This window comes from Canis lupus, chromosome 3, assembly GCF_011100685.1.
Source record: "Canis lupus familiaris isolate Mischka breed German Shepherd chromosome 3, alternate assembly UU_Cfam_GSD_1.0, whole genome shotgun sequence".
Lineage (NCBI taxonomy): Eukaryota > Metazoa > Chordata > Mammalia > Carnivora > Canidae > Canis > Canis lupus.
In genome coordinates, this window is record NC_049224.1 from 92,352,656 (window position 1) to 92,374,442 (window position 21,787).

General features: G+C 60.9%; 1 protein-coding gene and 3 long non-coding RNA genes across 10 annotated transcripts in view; 3 read left to right on the forward strand and 1 right to left on the reverse strand.

The window, feature by feature from the left end:
• Positions 1–92: 92 nt before the first annotated feature.
• LOC106558651 lies at positions 93–954 on the forward strand. The gene is made up of 4 exons (XR_005357418.1): positions 93–199; positions 369–423; positions 625–723; positions 868–954. It is a non-coding gene; the product is annotated as an uncharacterized LOC106558651 (long non-coding RNA).
• Positions 955–2,281: 1,327 nt separating this feature from the next.
• PDE6B (phosphodiesterase 6B) overlaps positions 2,282–21,787 on the reverse strand; it is a 28,188-nt gene continuing 8,682 nt past the window's right edge. The window contains exons 4-22 of the mRNA NM_001002934.2: positions 12,470–12,610; positions 12,316–12,390; positions 11,462–11,526; positions 10,649–10,715; positions 10,516–10,563; positions 9,696–9,845; positions 9,431–9,574; positions 8,745–8,810; positions 8,343–8,489; positions 7,617–7,724; positions 7,422–7,531; positions 7,232–7,319; positions 6,774–6,874; positions 6,487–6,594; positions 5,954–6,017; positions 5,535–5,609; positions 4,612–4,695; positions 3,337–3,493; positions 2,282–2,499 (exon numbers count right to left, since the gene is read on the reverse strand). Of these exons, the coding sequence (NP_001002934.2) occupies positions 2,438–2,499; positions 3,337–3,493; positions 4,612–4,695; positions 5,535–5,609; positions 5,954–6,017; positions 6,487–6,594; positions 6,774–6,874; positions 7,232–7,319; positions 7,422–7,531; positions 7,617–7,724; positions 8,343–8,489; positions 8,745–8,810; positions 9,431–9,574; positions 9,696–9,845; positions 10,516–10,563; positions 10,649–10,715; positions 11,462–11,526; positions 12,316–12,390; positions 12,470–12,610 (1,860 nt within the window). The 3' untranslated portion in view covers positions 2,282–2,437. The remainder of the gene's footprint in view (positions 2,500–3,336; positions 3,494–4,611; positions 4,696–5,534; positions 5,610–5,953; positions 6,018–6,486; positions 6,595–6,773; positions 6,875–7,231; positions 7,320–7,421; positions 7,532–7,616; positions 7,725–8,342; positions 8,490–8,744; positions 8,811–9,430; positions 9,575–9,695; positions 9,846–10,515; positions 10,564–10,648; positions 10,716–11,461; positions 11,527–12,315; positions 12,391–12,469; positions 12,611–21,787) is intronic.
• On the forward strand, positions 5,023–7,182 carry LOC119876154. The gene is made up of 3 exons (XR_005357426.1): positions 5,023–5,617; positions 5,905–6,235; positions 6,553–7,182. It is a non-coding gene; the product is annotated as an uncharacterized LOC119876154 (long non-coding RNA).
• LOC111095329 lies at positions 9,144–20,421 on the forward strand. 7 transcript variants are annotated; one of them, XR_005357424.1, is made up of 4 exons: positions 9,144–11,548; positions 12,072–12,131; positions 12,367–14,407; positions 14,734–18,411. It is a non-coding gene; the product is annotated as an uncharacterized LOC111095329 (long non-coding RNA). The 7 variants fall into 7 exon arrangements; XR_005357422.1 differs by having other exon boundaries at positions 9,144–14,407; positions 14,734–18,119; positions 18,323–20,421; XR_005357425.1 differs by having other exon boundaries at positions 9,144–14,407; positions 14,734–15,084; positions 15,176–18,411.

Genomic DNA, 21,787 nt, shown 5'->3' on the forward strand with positions numbered 1-21,787 from the left:
GCCGGGAGGGGCCCCGCCCCGAGCGGCCGCGCTGTTCCGCCTCCGCCCACCGGGGGGCGCAGGCTCCCGCGCACGGCGCACGCGGCCCTCGCTACGCCTCTACGTCACCGCGGCGCTTCCGGCGGCGGCGGGTTGTGCTTCCGGCGTGAGGCTCACGGACAAGATGGTGCCGCCGGTGCAGGTCTCCCCGCTCATCAAGGTGAACCGGGCTCTGCGGCCGTCGGCGGGCGCTCGGCCCCGTGGGGCCCCGCGTGCGCGACCTCGGTGGGGTGGGAGCCCCGGCCCCGACCCCTCCCCGGGACCCCGGCCCCCAGCCCTCGCCCCCCCGCCCCCGCCGCCCTGACCGCCCTGACCGCCGTCTCCCGCAGCTCGGCCGCTACTCCGCCCTGGTCCTCGGCATGGCGTACGGAGCCAAGCGCTACAGTGAGTGACCGCGGGCGCGCGGGGACCCCGAGGGCGGGACGCCTGGTTCTCGGGACAAGTGGGTGCGTGGGGGTCGGGGTCGGGGTCGGGGTCGGGTCGGGCTCTCGGGCGCCTCAAGGTCTCGCGTGGACCGTTTCCCTCCGCGCGGCGTTTCGGCGAAGAAACCGAGCGCCTGCGCGCCTCCCCGCTGTGCCCCCGCAGGTTACCTGAAACCCCGGGCGGAGGAGGAGCGGAGGGTGGCCGCCGAGGAGAAGAAGCAGCAGGAGGAACGGAAGCGGATCGAGCGGGAGCTTGCGGAAGGTGCGGGCGCCGCGGGCCCTGGGCTCCCGGGGGGCGGGAGAGGCCGCGGGTGTGCGGGGGGGACGCGGTCGGCGCGGCCCGGGTGGGTCGCCTGGGCGGCTGTGGCGGCGCCCTGACGCGGCTGTTCCCCTCCGGACCTTTCAGCCCGAGACGACAGCATCCTGAAGTGAGGCTGCCCTGCCCTGGAGCGGCGCGCGCGCGAATAAAGGCTTTCTGTGTCGTGCGATGCTGTCCTGCCCCGTCTCCGGTTGTCTGATTCCCCGGCTCAGGCCCGGCCGCCGCTCTCCGTTTTCAGTGTGTGCGGCCTGGTGACGGGGAGCGGGTTTTAGAAGACACGGGGTGCTGGGTGCAGGCGGGCCGCGGACACTAATCCCGTCGCTTGTCTGGGGTGCCCGGCTGGGGCGCCCCCACGGGAGCAGCTGGCGCAGACACAGCCAGCTCGGGTGTTGTGGGTGCTGCTGGGTCTTCTCTAAGCCTGGCGCAGACCCCTGGGGGGCAGCACAGGCGCCAGGCTGGGAGGTGGCCTGATGCCCTTTGTCTCCTTGTCGGGAAGCCCCCCCGCCCCAAGCCTCCCCCACCCTGGGGAAGACGTGGCCAATGGACCGGGCTCTGGTGGGCTTGGGCTCTCGCATCTGCTTCTCTGCCTCCGGGCTGTGCTCCTTCCAGCCTCAGGCCTGTGGGTGGAACATGCTGTCTTCCAGCCCAGGTCTGGAGCACATCCCTGTCCCTGAGCCAGGTTTTGATAGAAAAATGGATTCATTTGCAAACGTGAGGGGAAGGAGGAGCAGCATGTCAGCACTTGAAAGCCTTGGTTTTAGTCAGGGCGAAGGTTGGGGGAGCCCGGCCCCCTCCCGCAGTGCTTGGCGGGTGCCGTCCGCTTGGTGGGTGGCCTGGCCCTGATCACAGGCAGGGTGTCCCCAGGAGCCCTTGCCGAGAAGGGACCTGCCTCCTCCCTGTCCCCCCACCTGCCCAGGAGCTCGGGAACTCTGGAAGCATCCGATTGTGCAGCTGAGAGCAGCTTGCTGTGGGTTCAGTGTCCAGGGTCGGGGGAACCAATGCTTTGGGGTTAAAAGTCCCTAGTTTCTCCCAGATAAGTAGCGTCTGAATCGCACAGGACTCGTGTGTCCTGGTCGAGTCTGGCCATGCTGGGTCATGAGTGCGAAGCGGTTACTTGGACGGGACTCGGCAATGCCAGGCGATCTGTGCGGAGGGCTGTGCAGGCAGGGGTTGTCCTCAGGTCAGGCCTGTGACCCCTCTTCCACTCGGGCTTTGACCTTCTGGCAGAACTTTCCGGTGGGTCACACGTGATGTGCCCTCCACCAGAATCTCTGCCGTATTGAAGAAAAATACAACTTGTTTTTATTTTATTCCGAGTGTCTGGTCAGGGTTCCTCCTAAACCAGGTTGGCAGCAGCACACACGTATCTCGTCTACCCGTGTACACATAAGTACTCGTACGCTTGGCGTTCCCACCCAGCCCTCGCGGACGCACAGTTCACAGCCCCTTTCCAGAGGGCTCTCCATGGCAAGCGGTGGGACACCCGGAAGGTGGCTGAGCGTGAGGTACACTAAACTTTATTCATAGTTGAGTTTATAAAAACACAGATCTTAAAAAAGTTTCAAGATATCCAAAATTGTCTTTAGTCATTTTCTGGGGCTTCCTCACATGTAGCAAACCCTTAGAGGCGGGGGCGCCGTCCGAACCCGGGAGCAGCTCACAGGATGCAGCAGGTGGAAGACTTGGGTGCGGGGCCACCGTTGCAAATCTCTGTGCCCGCTGCGAGAGAGACGGGACGGTGAGGGGAGGGTGAGCACGAGGGTGAGCACGGCCTGCTCCCCGGCGTCCTCCTCGGCCCGGTGCCCGCCTGAGCCGATTAGCCAGCCCCGCCTCGGCCCTTCCTGCCTTCGCTCCCGTGACCCGTCGGCTCCGGCCCTCACAGCCCCGAAGCCCTGTTCATGTGCATTTCCTCCCGAGGGTGCTGGGGCCCAGGTGCCACATGCAAAGGCCAGGGCGGCGCCATCGGGTTCCTGGGGGCCACGACCCTGCCGCGGAAGCACATGCTCGCAGCGGTAGCCGCGGAGACCTGTGACGCGGGCCGGTGAAGCGTGTCCCGTGCGCCCGACTCCTAGTTCACTTACAGGTCTTATGTTTGTTCCGCTTCTTTAAAAAGATTTTGTTTATCTGAGGGGGCGCAGGACGTGTGTGCACAGGCAGGGCAGGGCGCCAACGGGCTCCCTGCTGCGTGTGACCCCGAGGTCACGGCCGGAGCCTCTAGGTCGCCCTTTGGTCTTCCACCGGTTTCTGAGGGCAGCATGGACGTTACGGGTGGATTTTTCTGAGCGGGTTAGTGGGGAGCGGTGGCCACTGCGGGGATGTGTCTGCCGGGCTTCCCTCCCCTTTTGCAGCGGAAGCCGCATTCAGTTACTTGGTTGGAGGAAACGCGGTCCTGGCCCGGAATGGAGGGGCCCTTCCCTGTTCCCGCTCGCCAGGCCCGCGCCTGAGGGTCCCCGTGCCGCGGGCCACCTGCCTGCCTCCAGGCTCGCCTCTGCTGCCCCACTGTCCCTTTACACGCTCCGCGGGCGGCTAACCCGTGCCCACCCCTGCGGCCCAGACCTTTCTTGGCTGTCGTCCTGTCCTCTTGTTGCTGCTTCTCCTCCTCCAGGGCCTTCAGCTTGGCCTCGTACTCATCAGCCAAGGCCTTCCATTCCTTCCTGTTGTTCTGCAGTCGGTCGAACATGGGCAGGATCTCTTCGTGGAAACGGGAAAACTCCTGGACACAGAATCAGGAGGTCGGACCACACCTCTCGACAGTTCCCAGGCAGTGGGGGCAGGTGGCGGCCCCACGGCCTGGCCCTTGCTGACACCAGCCTGCCCCCCAGCGCCTTGCCTCGCTCCCCTGGGAGGAAACCCCGGGGCGGGGGGCTGCCTGACGGAGAAGGGGAGGCCACTGAAGGGTCACTTCGCAGCACAGCCCTGGGAGGGAGGAGGGGACGGGGAGCTGCGGGGTGTGAGTGCCCATGGCGCGGACGGCCACAGCCGAGCAAGGACCCCGAGAATGCAGAAGGCACATCAACGGCAGAAGGGGGATCCCGGGGAGACTCAGGCAGACGTGCAGGTCTTGCAGCTCCTTCTCAGATGTCCTACGTCACACGTGTGTGCATGTGTGCACATGGAGTGGGTGGGTGGACTCGGGGAAGGCACGGGGCGGGGGGAGCGCTGTGGTGGGGCCGTGACCTGCGAACCTCAGGACTGGGATGCACATTCTGGTCCCGTCCTCCTTCCCAGTGCTCGCAGCCCCGCTGAGGGGGCAGTAAAGGGAGCTGGGGTGTGCGGTGGTCAAGGTGGGGCGTGGCCTGCCCGGTCAGGGGTGACTTTGCTCAGCACCAGACCACCCCTTGGTCACAGTGTGGGTCCCTGCAGCCGCCAGGGCCAGAAGGTGTGGAGCCCAGGGCCGCATAGGGCATCATGTGGGAGGGCTCTGCACCTGGCCCCCCGCACGCCCCCGAGCGTCCTCTGGGCTGCGAGGTCACAGCTCACGTCCACTGTCAACCTCGAGTGTGCAACGTGTTGGTTGGGAGAGGCCTTCCCAGCTGTGGCAGGCGGCCCTCCCTGTCCTGGCCTCACAGCCGTGAACACATGTGATTGCAGGCAAACTGCAGTCTGTGCCCTGAAAATGTGTAGGCCACGCATGGGGGCCCTAGATGGGGCTTGGGGTGAGGCCTCCCGGTGAGTGGAGGGCCCTTCCCGAGGGTGGAAGCTGCTGGGTGATGGCGGGAGTGACGCTGCGGCTTTCAGGCCTAAGTGCCGGGGGCAGAGGTGGGGCTGCGGCAGGTCAGGCCCCGGGCCAGCCCGCGCCGCCCGCCTGTGACCCCGATGCACGCTGCTCACCTTGTACACGAACGTGCACACGAAGTCGATGAAGCCAACCTGTAGTTTGGGGAGCTCGGCTGCCTTGTTCCGGTCCATCATCGGCTTGTGGGGGAGCAGAGACACCTCCTCTGAGCCTGCAGGACTCGGCCCCGGCCCGGCTCGCAGCCCCGGCGCACAGTGTCCGTGGGATGAGGGCGGAGCCTCTGCTCGGGGCTGAGCCTCCCGATGGCGCTGGGCCTGGACGGGGGCGCCCTCCCCGCTCGGGGCCACCGGGCAAGGCCCCTTGCCCGCACCCGAGCCCCTGGTCCTTGGGAGCCACCCTCGGTGCTGACCACAGCCCTGGCTTGAAACCCTGTGGGCAAACTGCAGGTGCCCTTCCCTCGGTCTGGCCCTGGCCCCAGAGCCTCCACCTGAGGTTGGGCGGCCCTGGACAGTGCGGTGCTGTGCCCGTGCCCTTGGGTCACGCCGAGGCCGCGTGGACGGCGCTGTGCCCGTACCGGTCCACGCCGAGGCCGCAGTGGTCCAGCACGCCAGTCGAGCCACGTTGCTGACCCGAGGACGTCAGCCTCGTCTGTCCCCCGTGTGGGCCGGGCCCCGGCCACGGGCCTTCCCTGGCACCCTACTGTCCCCGGGCCAGGCCTTCCCGGAGCAGCTCCCAGCCTGCCCGAGCCTCACGGCACAGCCTGCTCCGGCCACTCTCACAAGGACTTTCCATTTCTGCCCGGGCACCACAGCTTCCTGCAGACCCTAGGTCGGGGTCTACACCCTACCCAGATCTCGAGCCATCGAAGTTCACACCCACCTCGTGTCACATGACCAACCCCACAAAGTGAGACTGAGGTCTCCGACCCCAAGTCCCCAGGGGTCCTCTGTGTGCACCAAGCGAGGCCCGAGGTTACCAAGGAGCCTGGTGGGTAGAAGATTCTGGAAGTAACACTCACAATAGGCTGCTGATCCAGAACTGTTCTTTCCAAGTCCCCTTGTTCCCAGAACTCAGCCGCCACCAACAGAGCAACCTTGGGAGGTGGGTGCATAAAAGGCAGTCATCTTGGGGGGTCAGCGCTTGGTCAGAAATTGAGGAAAGAGGCTCCTGCCCTCCTCTGCCCTCGGTCTCCTGTGTCCCAGGCCCTCTGGGGCCCCAATTCTTCAGGCTGGGCCTAGTGCACAGGGAGCTCATTGGCACTTCCCAGTGTGGCCGCCAGCCAGCCCTGGAGCAGGGGTGGGGCAGGGCTGCAGGCCTGGGGGCTACTTGCAAGAGAAGGTTCTGTAACCCTCACCTACCCCCCCCACCCCACCCCCCCCCCCCCGCAGGCTTCCTCTCCCTGGTCTCCCGAGGCAGGGGCCCTGCATGACTTCTGACCTTGCTCTGGACTTCCCAGGGCTTGGTGATGGCAGACAGGTCACACGCCGTCATCATCATGGCCCTGCGGGCAGACGAAGCTCCAGAGCGCTGCTGGCCCCCTCCCACCCCTCCACGGCCACCTCGCACTCCCCCCACTGCAGGCCTCACCCTCGTGCTCCCCCCCTACCCCGGCAACCAGGTATTTATCAGGCAGCCTCCCTGTGGACCTCGGGGGCAGGCCTGCAGCGGGACCCAAGTCCTGAATCCCCGTATCGTGGTGCATCAGCGGAGGTTCATAAAGTAAGGAAATCACTGCCAAGGTCACGAACTAAGGAAATGGACCGTCTGATCCCCAGTCCTGTCCTGTCCTGTCCCCCGCAGAGGAGGAGGAGCAGGGCAGATGGAGCGCTGGCTTGACGCTTTAGCAAAGCCGTTTAGAGACGAGCTGCTCTGTTGTGGCCCCCTCGGGCAGGACCGGGGGTCTTCTAGTTTTGTGGGGGGACGTCTGAGATCGACCAGCTGGGGGGGCTCCTGTCGCCCCCACTGCTCACATGACTATCTCCTTCCGCGTCGTCTCCAGGGACAGGTACTCCACCCAGCTCTTCCTGTCCTCGTAGTTCTTAGACTCATCCACGATCTTCTGGAACATTGTCCTCTTCCTGAACCCCAAGAACAAAGAGTCGACGCCCCGCCCCCTTCCTCCTCGACCCTCACCCAAGCACCCTTCTAGGAGAGAAACCGAGGCAGAGAGCCCAGGTCTGTGGGGCCCCTGCTCCCCACCGCAGCCCCCCGCGGCTCCTGGCTGCCCCCACAGGGAGGCGGGGGGGGGGGCACCCACTTGAAGTAGAGTGCCAGGTCGGTGGCGATGATGGCTATGTCCATGAGGTGGATCACGTGCTCGTGCTGCCGCCGGTTCAGGTTCTGGTAGATGTTCAGGGTCTGCGGGGAGGGCTTTGGTCGCGGTGCGGGCCGGTCTGCCCCCCTCCCGGGTCCGCCCGTGGGTCCCTGTCGGCCCGGCTCCTACCCCAGGTCGTGGCACCGCCCCCGGGGGGCCCAGGGGACCCAGGTGGCCTCGGGCTGGCGCTGGGAGGCGCTCGGCCCCCACCGCTGCCTGAGACTGGGGTGCACCCCCCTCCCTGCGGGTGTCAAATCCAACCCACCGCCCTGACCCCACTGCAGCCCCCGACGGGCCTCGGAGGCCGCTCAGAACTCAGAACCCTGTGCTGTCGTCGCTGGGCCAGGGGGCGCGGGACCTGCCCCGAGCGGGGGTGGGGGTGGGGGTGGGGTGACACGGACCTCCTCGGAGAGCAGGAACTTCCCGAACTCCAGGTGGTGCCGCTCCAGGATGGAGGAGCCGTGGAGCTTGGCCAGGGGGTTCTGGGATCTGCGGCGGAGGTTGGCTGGGTCAGAGGCCCGCAGCGGGCTGGGGGCGCCCCCGTGCTTCCCGCGGCGCGAGCTCCGCGCAGCCCCCGCCCCCGGCGCCTACTTCATCTGGTACAGGTTGTTGGTGCCGCGGTGGTCGATGTCGTGGCACAGGCCCGCCGTCACCATGGCGAAGGCCTCCAGGTCCGTGTAGTAGCTCTTCAGCTTGCCCGTCTGCGGACACAGGCACCGGCTCTCGGCCTCCGCCCGCCCCAGGGGTCGGACCCCCCTCCCACAGGGCGCCCGGCCGGCCGCGCACCGTGAGCAGCGTGAACATGGTCTGGGCCACGTTGAAGCCGTGGCGCCAGTTGTGGTAGGTGATCCTCCGGTACCCTTTGCTCACGGAGAACAGGAAGCGCACCAGGACCTAGGGGAGGCCGCTGGGCTGAGCACCGCGGGCCCAGGCCTGGGGGGTGGAGGGGTGGCCGCCGAGGCCCAGGCTCTAGGGTCCAGATGGGTCTGACGGCACCCCGCAGGCACCGCTTGCACGCGCGCGCGTGTGTGTGTGTGTGTGTGTGTGCACGTGTTTGTGTGTGACCCCGGCGGGGGCCCCGGGCGCCACGAGAAGCAATAACGCGTCCTCGGTGACTTTGAGGGTCAGAAAAGGATTCTGAAATCGAAGCAATTCTATTAATAATTTCTGTACTTCTTTCTTTGTGTTTCCCTTCAGTATGTAGGGAAGCGGCTTCTGAGGCCGCCAGCGTGCACCCGTTCCCAGGGGAGCGAGAGGCAGGCTGCTCCTCACTGGAGGGGGGGAGCGGGCTCCCTGGGGAGTGAGGTGGAGGCGGGGGGTGCTCCGAGGGGCTCTCCGCGTTCACCTGGCGGCCTGGGACGCCCGCTACCGACCCCCATCCACCTGCGCCCACACATCCCCTCGTCCTGCATTTCCTCTGGGCACCTGTGCGCGCCCTGCAGGCCCCGGACCTCTGACCACTCGTGACCACTCTTGGGGCTCAGACCTGGGACCCCTCGCCCTGCCCCCCACCTCCTGAGGAATCTGGAACTTGCGGACCACGCCCAGCTCGTAGTACATCTGGATGCCGCACTTGACCAGCTCCAGCTCCGTGCACTCCAGGTCCGAGAAGTGGAACTCGTAGATGTCGAACTTGCTTGGCCCCGGCAGCACCTCCTTCTGTGGGTGGACGGCGGGCTGAGGGGGGCAGGCTGGGCTGTGCCCCTCCCAGCATCCTCTGTGCACCTCAGACGCCCCGGGAGCGTGGGGACAGCTGCCCTTCCTGCGGGGGGGACACTCACATGCCTGTGGTCCCCGGCCCCACCAGGACAGCAGGGGCGGGGACACCCCAGGCACACAGCTCCCCGGGATGGGGAGGGCTCCCGCCCCTCGGGCCTCCAGGGTCCACCTGAGGGGTGGGGGTCAGATTCTGACCAAGAGTATTCCCAGCTCATCCTCCTCACAGTCCGCAGGCTCCTTCCCCAGGCGCTCCCTCGTTGGCTAGGGGGGAAGGGGGCCGGTCAGATGGAGTGAGCCGCCCCCTCGTGGGGGGGACGGGGCCCCTGGGGGGGTACAGGGCCCCTGTGTGGGGAATGGTCCCTTGTGGGGGGGAACAGGGCCCCTGGGGGGGAATGGTCTCTTTTGGGGGGGGACAGGGCCCCTGGGGGATGGGGCCCCTCGTGGGGGGGATGGGGCTCCTGGGGGCGGGACGGGGCCCCTCGTGGGGGGGACGGGGCCCCTTGTGGGGGGACGGGGCCCCTCATGGCGGGGACGGGGCGACAGCACCCCCTGCGCCCCTCCTGGGGGCCCAAGGTGGCTTCTGGCACAAGCCGATTGGAAGCCCCAGCCGCAGCCTCAGAGGTAGGTGACGGTGCAGGCAGCGGCTGCCCTTCCCTGGGTCCGTCCCGGCCTCCCCGGCACATGGACGACGCCTGCGGGAGGCCAGCATGCAGATGACCGCCACCCGCTCGGGCCCGGGACGCAGGGAAGGGACAGCCGCTGGCTGCGCGGAGCCTGTGGGCCGCCAGGGGGGCTCAGGGCTCGCCCACAGCCTCCCTCCCCCCGCGGGATGGCCTGCCTCCCCTCTGGGCAGAAGGGGCCGTGGGCGACAGGAGTGGTACCAGGATCAGCTGGATTTCGTCCTTGTCGCATCTCACGTGGTACAGGACCATGTCCTGGGCGATGTCCTTGCGGTTCTCCAGCTTGTTCATCTTGTCGTAGGTGTCGGTGTTCAGTACCGACCAGCCCAGGAACTGAGTGAGGGACTGCGGGCAGAGCGGCGGTGCCACCACCCGTGGGCGCGTCCTCGGGCCGCAGGCGGAAGGCGGCGAGGGCTCCCCCGCTGTGCCCGTGTCCCCCCCGGGGCCACCCCGAGTCGCGCTTTACCTCCATGAGGACCTCATCCTGCTCATCGAAGGGCTTCCCGTCCTTCCTGTTGTAGAACGTGGCAACCCCCACGATCTCCTCCTTCTTATTGACGATGGGCATGGAGAGGACGTTCTTGATGACCCAGCCCGAGTCGTCCAGGGGCCCTTCCTGCAGGGAGAGGCGTCAGGGTGCCCGCCACGCTGCTTGCGGCCCGGCCCGTCACCCAGCGGGCACGAGCCATGTCCTCTGCCCCCAGGCGGCAGTGAGGGCTCAGGGTTCCTGTGGGCTCGGCACCCCACCTCCACCCCGTGCCCAGGAGCTCCGGGTCCGGGGGTTTGCGCAGGGACCTCTCCCACGGGCCCCAGCTGAGGCTACGTGCCCAGCAGGTGGCTCCAGGGCATGGGTCCCGTGGTCACGCAGGCTCCCTGGCTCCGAAGGCTCCAGCCCGGTTGGCCCTCTGCCCCTAACACTCTCAGTCCTCGGGAGTGGGGCCTTGCTGTCCCTCTGCCGGCCCCACGAGTGGTGCAACTGTTCCCGACTCGCGGCCCCAGAGCCCTGGCCGGTCCCGGGAGAGGTCTTGGAGACCAAGGCCAGTGGCGTGGCCCCGCTGACTCGGGCCCTGCCCGGAGGAGCCGGCCCCACGGGAGGCCCCTTCCAGCCGGGCCGCGCACCCACTGCAGCCACCGCACCCACCCGCACCGCGGGGCATGCGGGCCGCCTTGGCCCTGGAGGTTTGGAGGTGGTTTCTTGAGCAAACGCTGCTTCGGTGCAGCCTTGCGGAACCACAGCGTCTTCCTGCCGAGCATGACACGTGTTCTGCAAGGAGGGGGGGACGTACCTGGAACGTGAACATCTCGTCCGCGGCGGTGTTCATGATGTTACAGATCTGGAAGAGGACGGGGACACTACTCGCCTGGCGTGCCCTCCGCAGTGGAGGTGGCGGGCGGGGCGGGAGGGGCCCCCAGACTCACAAAGCCGCTTTCTGCCACGTAGGTCGGAAGGCCGCTGGCCAAGGCCCAGTGGTCGGCGGGGGGCGAGCTGCGGGGAGAGCAGGGCGTCGGGCCGGGCTGCGGTTCAGGGCTCTGGGTGTCCGTGTATTCCCTTTCCGGAGCTCCGGGGTGGTGGGAAGCTCAAGGGCCGTGCCCCGGGAGACTCGGAGGAGGCAGGGTGAGGTTTGGGGTGTCTGAGCCGCTCGTCCTGCCTCTGCTACACGGAGGCCCCTCAGCCTGTCGGAGCCCCCCTTCCACTGGAGGAGTGCCTGGAGCTCAGCGTTGGTCCCCTGGCCCGCCGGCCCGCCCCTCGGGAGCCCAGTCCCTTTGTGGGACCTGCAGGGTGGGGTCCTCGCAGGCTCGTGGGGTCTTGGGGCCACACGGCCAGCAGCTCTCCCCAGTCTCGCTGGTTTGCAGCCCGGCCCTGCCCCCCACCCAGCCACGTTCCTTCTGGGACGGGTTTCCCATCCCCTCCCGCCCTACGGGCCGTGCCTTCTGTCCCCCCAAACCCCCCCACCCCGGCCTGTGTGGCTGGGTGAGCTAAGAAGCGACCCTGAGGGATGTAAAGGTCAGTTGCTGCTGGCGGGGCCACCTGGATGGCTCACCTGGGCCCCTGGAGGTCCACCCTGGCCGTCACGGTGTCTCCCGCCCTCCCTCCCCGTCCTGCGCACCCCACAGCCGAGGGAGCACCCCCGGGAGGCTGCTGAATCCATGTGGTGACTCCCCGAGGCCCACCCAGCAGGGGTCTGGGGTGCCCGCCCCCGCCGGCCCTTCTCGTAAAATCCTGGCACTTACGGGATGACCTTGATGTCCTCCTTGCCATGGAGGATGTAGTCGATGACCTTGTAGAAGACGATTTCCTGTGAAAGGACCGCTGCGGTGGTGAGCGGCCCAGGGCCAGGCCACAGAGGGAAGCCCCCGGAGGGGAGGGGCCCCCCAGTGCCCGCCCAGACGTGCACACGCACCTCACCAACACAGCTATGCACAACCTGCACGTGCACACGGGGAAGTGCACACATGCGCCCACGCCGTTACATACGACCACACACGCAGACCACCCCCCGACACTCGTGGGACACACGCACGTTCTCTGTCCCGCTCAAGCCCACACACAAGCTGGGTCCACTCCCCCTTCACATGGACGCACACGGCCCACTGTACACACACATGCACACACACACACAACCGTGGCAGGTCATGGTCACAGCCACGCCACGTGCAGGGCCTCTTCTACACCCTTGGCACACGGCGCTGTGAGGAAGGCATCTACCGCCCTCATGGGGAAGGTGGGGACACTGAGGCATGGCCGGGCGGGGTAGTGTGCCGCAGATTGGACACACAGTAAGTGGCAGATACCTCTGCCCATGCTTCCATGCCCTTTTCACCCCGCCTCTCTCATGCACAGGCACACGCGCGTGCACATACGTCTACACGGTTCCTCACGGAGCTGCTACAGGGACTCAGGGTAGGACACAGGACAGATGCTGGTCGTCCCAGAGAGGCTGACAACCTTCCCCTGGAGAACAGCCCCCGCCTCCCGCCCCCGAGCAGCCAGCAGCGGCTGGAGCCAGGGGCAGCACAAGCGCTCAGAGCCTCCCTCCCATGCCCACGCTGCTCAGGCTGCGCCTTGCCCCTCCTCCCCGACTCACACGGCCGTCGGGTGTGCGTGGGCCCGAGTACGGCTGCGCTTCTCCCATCAGCACAGGCCACACGTCAAAGAATTCCTGAGCAGAGACAGGAGGGACAGACGGTCAGTGAGGCAGCACTGCGGCGGCGCGGCGCCAGGAGGAGCACGGGCCTCACCTTCTCCTTGGTCATGTCCAGGAGGCCCACGGAGTAGCGGTCACAGTTCAGGTAGGCCCGCACCGTGTAGAAGGCCTTGTGGAACTGCCTCTCGATGTCCGTCAGCTCCTCAAACACTTTGTTGGCCGACCACAGCAGCACCTGCGGGGCACACCTGTGAGCCTGTGGCCACACCCCCTACGCACACCTGGGGAAGCACAGCAGCACTTGGGGGCACACCTGTGAGCCTGTGCCCCCCCCTCCACGCACACGTGGGGAGCACAGCAACACCTGGGGCACACCTGTGAGCCTGTCGCTCCCCTCCACGCACACCTGGGGAGCACAGCAGCACCTGGGGCACACCTGTGAGCCTGTTGCTCCCCTCCACGCACACCTGGGGGGCACAGCAGTACTTGGGGCACACCTGTGAGCCTGTGGTCCCCCTCCACACACACCTGGGGAGCACAGCAGCACCTGGAGGCACACCTGTGAGCCTGTGGCCACTTTCACCTCCACACACACCTGGGGAAGCACAGCAGCACCTGGAGGCACACCTGTGAGCGTGTGGCCACACCCCCCAAGCACACTTGGGGAGCACAGCAGCACCTGGGGGCACAGCAGCACCTGGGTGTGAACTGTCACTCCCCCCCAACACGTACACACGCGTGGGACCGCAGAGGTCCGGAGCCACCCTGGCGGGTGGGTGAGTGGGGGGGCGGCTGCATGAAGGGTGAAGGCGGAACTCTGAGCAGCCCACCTCCCCCATCAGCCTGAGAGGCCGTGTCTTGGGAATGGGCATTCATCGCGTTCCACCATAGAACGGCTCGAGGGTGGCGGTTCAAGGACCTGCTCCGTGAGCCTTGGCCTGCCCAGGTCGTCGGCCCGCGGGTCACTGGCCAGGCCCAGAGGAACCCCGTGAGGCCCGCCCTCCAGGCCGCCGCACTCGCCTCCCCGGCTACCTTCCGGCCGTAGGGCATGTCGCCTGGTGCCAGGGCCTCCTTGCACGGCTGCCCCCAGCCCCTCGCAGACCCCCTGCTGTCCCAGGCAAGAATGGGCCCTGGAGACCCCTGTACCCCGGAGCGCTCTCACCAGGAGGCAGCGCAGCTCCCACGCCCCCGCCCCCCCCCCCCCGCAAGGTTCCTGGAGACCTGATCCACCCACTACCCCCCGTGGCTGGAGGAGGCTTTTCTGGTGGCCTGGCCCTGCCCCTCTCTGCCCATCAGTGTCCAAGGCCCATGGCCCTCCCATGTGCCCTCGGCACGCACTCCGAGTGGCCACAGGGCCTTTGCACAAGCTCTGTCCTCTGCCTTTGCAGCACTTCTCCAAGGCGTCCTCACCTCGGAGTCTGAGCCTAAAGCCGTTTCGGGGGGGGCCGGTGCTCGGCAGCTGCCCCACACGCTGCTCCACTCTGAGTGGCCGGCGAGGGCTGCCCACCCCGCACAGGCTCGGGAGGCCGGGTGGTGCCGCGGTTCCGGATCGCAGTGCTGGGCACCGAGACCTCGCACCTGCGTGCGCGCTGGCCCCACGGACGCCGTGCAGCTCGGCACTCTGGGGCGTGAGGTCCGGTCCCGGGCCGGCAGCTGCCTGAGCACGGATACACGGGGCAGCGTGGACCCACAGCCGCTCATGCACTGCTCAGGGCCCCCCTCCGTGCTGCTGGCCCGCACCCCAGTCCTGGGGGCTCTGGGACACAGGATGCTTCGCCCTCCCCCGACGTGGCGAGGGGGCCACCCATCTGCTTCTCCTCAGCTGACTGCCAGGCCTCGGTCTCCCCACCCATAAAGTGGGGACAGTGACGTTCGCCCCTCAGGGTGCTGGGAAGAAGACTGGAGGACGAGTCAGGCTTCCCCGAGAGCCCCCCACGAGCAGTGCGAGCATGTCTTGGGGGCCTTTCCAAGCGCCTTCATCCCGGGCGTCTAACCCCCACGTGCCCCCTGGGCCCCTGCGGACGGCGCTCAGGTTAGGACGGTGAGGATGGGGAAGCCCGGCTGGGGGAGGCCGAGGGGCCAGCGGCGTCGGACAGCCTGTCCCCAGGAGGAAGATGCACAGCACGGCACCCAAGGGCGACCCTCCGTGACTCCCCGCCCCGGCCCATCCCTCCCTCCCGCACCACCCCCCCCCCCCGCCCGGCCTGCTCCAGTCGGGCCTGCGCTGGCCTCTGCTCTGAAGCAGGTTCTCTCCTGGCCCTGAGGACGTCGGGGCTCCATGGCTGGGCCACACGTCCAGCAGCCCGGCTCACCGGGGGCCGCAGCCGCCCCCGCCGTTTCCTTCTTTAACTTTCCCAGCCGAGTCTGGCACACGCAGTAAGCGTTGAGGTGGGACACCGCGGGATGAACCTTCACATCTGTGGAGTCAGGATCTAGGACCAGCGCCCTCCCTGAGCCTGCCGCCGCTCGTCTGAGCTCCACCCCCTGGACTGTTCTGGAACTTGGTCTAGGTGTCTTCATGTGCTGCCTGTGCTGTGTCACTGTGTGGTGGCTCTTCCTGACTCTCCTGGGGCCTGGGCCTCCTGGACGGCCTCTCAAGCACTGCCTCGACCCCAGCCTGGGGCCTTCTGAGCCTGCTCCTGCCCTTCCCGCCCCGGGACGCCAGGCCAAGGAGACCCCGGCATCGGCTGACACCCTCCGTGTTGCCTGGTAGAGAGGAGCAGGCCAGGGCCCTCAGGGTCAGTGGACGGGGCTCAGGCTTACTTGCTTGCGTTTCTTAAGCAGCCTCCACGCCCAGCAGGGAGCTCAACGCAGAGCTTGAACTCAAGGTCTTGAGGTCAAGACTGGAGCCGAGATCAAGAGTTAGACGCCTAACCGGCTGCGCCAAACCCAGCTTCTTAAGTGAAATCTCATCTTTAAAATATAGGAAACTTGTTGATTCACAATAGGGCCTCACCTGGCTCACCAAGGGCCTCTTGCCTTCTCCCGTCCCCTCCTTTAGGGTGCAAGTCACACCTCATCTCCTGGACCTCGGCCCCTCCCTGGGGAGGGGTCACCCCTTCCTGACATCAGCACCCAGCACACCAGCGCCACCACATGTCACGTGAACCAAACACCAGGTGGCCGACGGGCCCGGAGCCATGATCCGCGGGGTGCTGCGGCCCTGCTCTTCATGGACTTGTGCTCCGACATGAACCTGGGGGCAGCGGTGACCTCAGAAACTAAGGGGCGGACAACAGAGGCCTGCATGGCCTCCTGGAGGGGAGTGCTGCCTAGTGAGGCCTGACCCACACTCCCCCTTCAGGAGGCGTCAGGATGCCTTCATCGTTTCCTTGCTATTTCACTAGAGTTCACCATTATCCATGCTCCTGGGGTGATTTGTCATGGGAAGGTGGTCTGTACTACGGCACATCCTCCCCAACTCTGTCCAGGGCCATCACGCGGGGGCCGCCGCCAAGTCGGCTGGCACTGCTCAGCGGGGAGAGGCGTGCCAGCCCCTCCTGGCTGCTTCCTGACTTCTGAACGTTTCTCCTCGGGCACAGGACAAGAATATGGGGCCAGCAGCTGAGCCCTGGGCTGTCCACATGGCCTCCTGAGATTGTCCGGTCCTGGAAGGGCGGTGCCTGTCTTGTGGTCTTCAAGTGAGCCGCAGGCCGCGGGCAGCCTAGCAGGTGGAAGAGGACAGAGTCCTGTCCGGTGGGGCCCTTCATCCAGCTTCTGGCGCCCTGTGGCCCGCTGGACAGTGGGAGTCACTCTGCTAAAACTGACCAGTCACTTGACTCAGTAGATTTCTCATGGAGAAATTCCAGCATCCGTGGCTGCACCTAATGTTGACCTTGTTGCTTCTGTCACTTCTGACCAAATGGCTTCGACGCTTCCGGAAAGGGACTGACAGGAGCCCCTGCGTGGAGTGTGCCAGAAGGGTGGTCAGGGCTGAGGGGCCAGGGCCCTGCTGAGTGGCTGTGAGGACCCTGGAGAGCTGCGAGGTCGGAGAGGAGGGGCCCTGTTCTCCAGCACGCGGAGGCCAGGGGGAGGCAGCCGCAGGCTTGACGGCAACTGCGCAGGGGCGGTCCCTGGTCACTACGGACCTTTCTCCCCGAAGGTGTGTGAGGGACAGCCCTGTGCTTCGGGCAACTTATTTACGGTTAAAATGTTGCTCATGGTATGAGGTGTCAGAAACAGCTTTCTGCCCAGACGGGGGGATGTCTGAGCAGGAAGTCAAGGCACATGGAGAGCCGCGGACGCCCACCTCGAAGTCCCCCTGGAGCCCTGGCCGGAAGCCCTCCGTGCATGCATGCGTGTGGTCCGAGGGGCCAGAAACCTCGCCTTCCAGGTAGCCCTTGGTTCCCAGGCGCTGGCAATTCATTTGCCGGAATGATACTCATTACCTGGTTTAGAGCTGGGGTAACTGGACGACAGAACAGACAAAAATCCGAGTCTTAGGATTCCCTTCTGTGTGGGGGCGGCGGGCAGCTAGGACACGATCAAAATGAGCAGCCGTTCAGCTTGTTACAAGATATGAGTAGACCGAGGGAACAGGAGAGCAGCGCTGGATGTGGAGCTGGGGCGGGGGGTGCCCTGCAGAGGAGCTGCACAGTGTGTGGAAGCTGTTCCTGGCAGAGGGACCCCATGGGGACGATGGCTGGGGTGGAGCGGGGGGTGGGGAAAGTCAGAGGAGAGGAGGGGACTGCATGGGAGCCCCTGAGGCCACCCAGTGACGTGACCCAAGTTTTCCAAGCATAGCTCTGACTCCTGAGTCAGGGTGCAGGAGCAGAAGGACCCTGAGATGTGTCAGTGACAGTGGCAGACAGAGCCCTGATTATATTTATAAAGGGGAGTGGGGGTAGTTGGACACTGAAGTGGGGGCTCAGGACACAACAGACAGATAATTAAAAACCTGGCTTCCCCTGGAGGAAACTGCACCCCTCCCTCGACCTGGGCAACACCCAGTGGGGGAACGTGTGTGTGGTCAGGGCCAAGAAAACGCTCTCAGACTTACACCTACAATGTATGGGGTTGGATTTGAATCCTGGCCCGAGGCCACTGTTTGGAGATGCTGCTGATAAGAGTTGGGGAAATGTCCTCAAAGCAATTCTGGGGCCTGACTGAGAGGAAGCTGCATTTATCCACTTCTGGGAGAAGAGGGGGCCACAGGGCAAGGGCAGAATGAGAGCAACTCAGCCCGTCAGCCCTAAGGGAGGGGGGCCAGACCTTGCCAGGGCAGAGGGATACACAGAGACAGTGTTTGAAGAGATAAGGGCTGGAAACCCTCTGAATTTGATGAAATACATGAATGTGAACTAAAGTTCAACAAACTCCAAATGAGATGAACTAAAAACACCGACACCAAGACACATTATAATCAACTATCAAAAGCCAAGACAAAGAGAACCTTGAAAACAGTGAGGAAGGTGACTTGTCACACACAAGGCTCCTGAGGTTGTCTGCAGATTTCTTACAAGAAATTTTGGAGGTCAGAATAGGTTGACATAATCAAAGTCAAAGAAAAAGCTAAAATCAAAGGTAAAAGAAAAAAAAACCCTGTCGACCAAGAATCTTATATCCGCCAAGCTGTCCTTCAAAACTGAGAGAGAAATCAAGACATTCCCAGGTAAACAGAAGCTGAGGGCATTTGCCACCACTAGACCTTCCCTGCAAGAAATGTTAAAGGGAGTCCTGCAGTGGAAATGAAAGGACATAAGATGGACTCAAAGCTGTATGAAGAAATGAAGATTTCAATAAAGGTAAGTACATGGGCCATTATAAAAGCTAGTATTGTTATGAGAACTAAAGCTAGAAAACATAGCTGAAATAAAGAAGACATAAATAAATTGACATGCTTTAGTCATGAAGTGGAAGACTTAATATTGCTACAATATCAATATCACTTAAAGTGACCTAGAGATTCAATGTAATCCCTATGAAAATCTCAATGATGTTTTTGCAGAAATAAAAAAAAAAACAACAACAATCCATCCTTAAGTTCATGTGGAATCTCAAGGGTCCTAAATAGCCAATCTCGGAAAAGAAGAACAAGGAGGAGGACTTATACTTCCTGAATTCAAGACTTGCTACAAAATTACCTTAATCAAAACATTATAATACTGACATAAAGACAGACATAGAGATCCATGGAATGGAATAGAAAGTTCAAAAATAAACCCTCACATAAATGGTCAAATGATTTTCAACAAAGGTGTCAAGATCATTCACTGGGGGAAAAGATAGTCTTTGAACAAATGGTATTGGGAAAACTGGATATTTCCATGCAAAATAATTAAGGTGGATCCTTACCTCACATCTTTTGCAAAAATTAACTAAAAATGAAGGATCTAAATATAAGGCCGAAAACTACAAAACTCTTAAAAGAAAATGTAGGACAAAAGCTTCTTGGTACTGAGTTTGGGATGAAGGCATAGTCAACAAAAGAAAAAAATTGGACTTTCTGAAAATTAAAACTTCCGTGCATCAAAGGTAAAAAGGGCAGCCCACAGAATGAGAGAGAATATTTGTAAATCATATATCTTGTAAGGGGTGAATATGCAGAAAATGTAAAGAATCCCTAAAACTTAACAACAAAAACTGAGTTTTTGTTGCCCAAATGGGTGAAGGACTTGAACAGACATTCCAAAGAAGATACACAGATGGCCAATACTCACATGAAAGAATGATCAACATTACTGATCATTAGGGCAATGCACACTCGAACTGCAATGAAGTACCACCTCACACCCATTAGTGTGCTACCATAGAAACACACAGGAAATAACAAGTGCTGGAGAGGGTGTGGAGAAATTGGAACCCTGTGCACTGTTGGTGAAAATGGAAAATGGTGCCACCACTGTGGAAAACAGTATGAAAGTTTCTCAAAAAATTAAAACTAGAATGACCTAGCAATTCCACACCTGGGTGTGTACAAAAGAGCTGAAAGCAGTGTCTCAAAGGGATGTTTGTGCACTCCGATTTATAACGATGCTATTCACAGTAGTTAAAGTGTGGAAGGAAACCGACGTCCACTGATGGACGTAACGATAGCAAAATGTAGTCTCTCCAGACAACGGAATGTTATTTAGTCTTAAAAAGAAAGAAATTTGGATACCTGCCACAAAATGGACGAACCTCAAGGACTTTATGTGAAATGAAACAAGTTAGTCACAAAAAGACAGATGCCGTAAGCTTCCACTTACACAGGGTACTTTGAGTAGCCAGAAGCACAGAGACAGAGGGTAGGGTGATGGGTGCCAGGGCCTGGGGACAAGGGCACTGGGGCATTAGTATTTAATGAGGATAGAGTTTCAGTTTGGGAATATGCGGAGAGTTCGGGAGACGGATGCTGGAGTTGGTTACACAATATGAATGTACCTAATACGACTGAACTGTAGACTTGGTTAAGACAGTAAATTTTATGTCTTTTACCACAATAAAAATAATTAGAAAAAAAGTAAAGAGATGGAGAAATACTATAGCATGCTCGTGCCGATCAGAAGAAAGCTGGAGTAGCTGCATCTGTTGTAGACAAAGCAGACTTTAGAAGAAGGAAAACTGTCAGCGGTAAAAAGGGACAGTACATAATGACAGGGGGGGCATTTCTCCAAGGAGAGAGCACCCTTGCTGCGTATGCACCTAGCAAGCTGGTAGAATTGGGGGAGCAGTAGATAAACCCGCGAGCTGGCCAACTTCTGCGCGCTTCTGTCACTAATTGATAGACCTGGCGGGCAGAAAATCAGTGAGAGGTGAGCTAAACAGCTCTGGAGATAACGGACATCAACAGACCCCGCATCCAACAACAGCTGAATACATGTTCTTTCACGGTCACATGGAGCACTCACCCAAATAGACCATATTCTGGGCCATAAAACACATCTTAACATATGTAAAACAATAAAAATAATAAGGAATATATTTTCATAAAACAGTAGAATTATACTAGAGATCAGAAATTAAACAGAAAGTAGCTGGAAAATTCCAAAATATATGAAACAGAACTCTTCTAAATAATACATGGGTCAGGGCAGCCCCGGGGGGCTCAGCGGTTTAGAGCCACCTTCGGCCCAGGGCCTCATCCTGAGGCCCCGGGATCGAGTCCCACCTCAGGCTCCCTGCATGGAGCCTGTGTCTCTGCCTCTGTCTCTGTCTCTGTCTCTGTATCTCTCATGAATAAATAAATAAAATATTTAAAAAAAAATAATACATGGGTCAAAGAAGAATTCTCGAAAGAAATTTATAGAGTTTGAGCTAAATGAAAAAAAAATACAGCTTATTAAAATTTGTGGGATGTAGTGAAAGCGGTGCTTAGAGGGATGTTTACAACATTAAATGGACAGAGGGGATTAGAGGAGGATAATATTAGGAGGATAGAGGATTAGAGGAGAAGCAAGACCTGAAATCAATAATCTAATTTTAGGAAACTAGAAAAGGAAAATCAATTTAAGCCTAAAGCAAGCAGAAGAAAAAAAAATAATAAACACTAAGAACAACACTGAGCCCCCAAATGTGACAACTTAGATTAAATGAATTTTTCAATGCTTTGAAAGATATAAACTACCAACAGCCATATAAGGGGAAATGGAATAATCTGAACAGAAGCATATGTATTAAAAATATTGGAATAATAATCTCCCAAAAAGAAAGCACTGGTCCTTGACGAATTCATTGATCAAGGGAAGAAATTACATAAGAAATTACACCAAATTCAGTACAATCTCTTTCAAAGAATAGAAGCAGAGGGAACACCTCTTAACCCATTCTACGAAGCCAGCATTACCTAATACCAAAACCAGATAGAGACATCACGAGAAAGAAAAACTATAGACCAAAATGTCTTATCAACATAGATGCAAAAAATCTCCATAAAATATTAGCAAAACCAATCCAATAATGTATAAAAATAAGTACATTACATGACTAAGTGGGATTTATCTCAGGTATACAAAGCTGGCTCAACATTTGAAAATCAATTAATTTAATCTACCACAGGGCAGCCCTGGTGGCTCAGCCGTTTAGCGCCTCCTTCAGACTGGGGCCTGATCCTGGGGATCCGGGATCGAGTCCCACATCGGGCTCCCTGCAGGGAGCCTGCTTCTCCCTCGGCCTGTGTCTCTGCCTCTCTCTCTCTCCCTGTGTCTCTCATGAATAAATAAATAAAATCTTAAAAAAAAAGTACTCTACCGCATTAGCAGGCTAAAGAAGGAAAAAGTAACATGATCGTATCAATCGATGGAGAACAAGCATTTGACAAAAATCCAGCACTCATTCAGAATAGAAACTCTATGCCAAACAGAAATAAGCTTCCTTAGATAGATGAAAATTCTACAAAACCCTTTAGTGAGCATCAAACTTAATGGTGAGAAACTGGATGTTTCCCCCTAGTATTGGGAATAAGGCAACGATGTCCCCTCTCACTGCTCATATT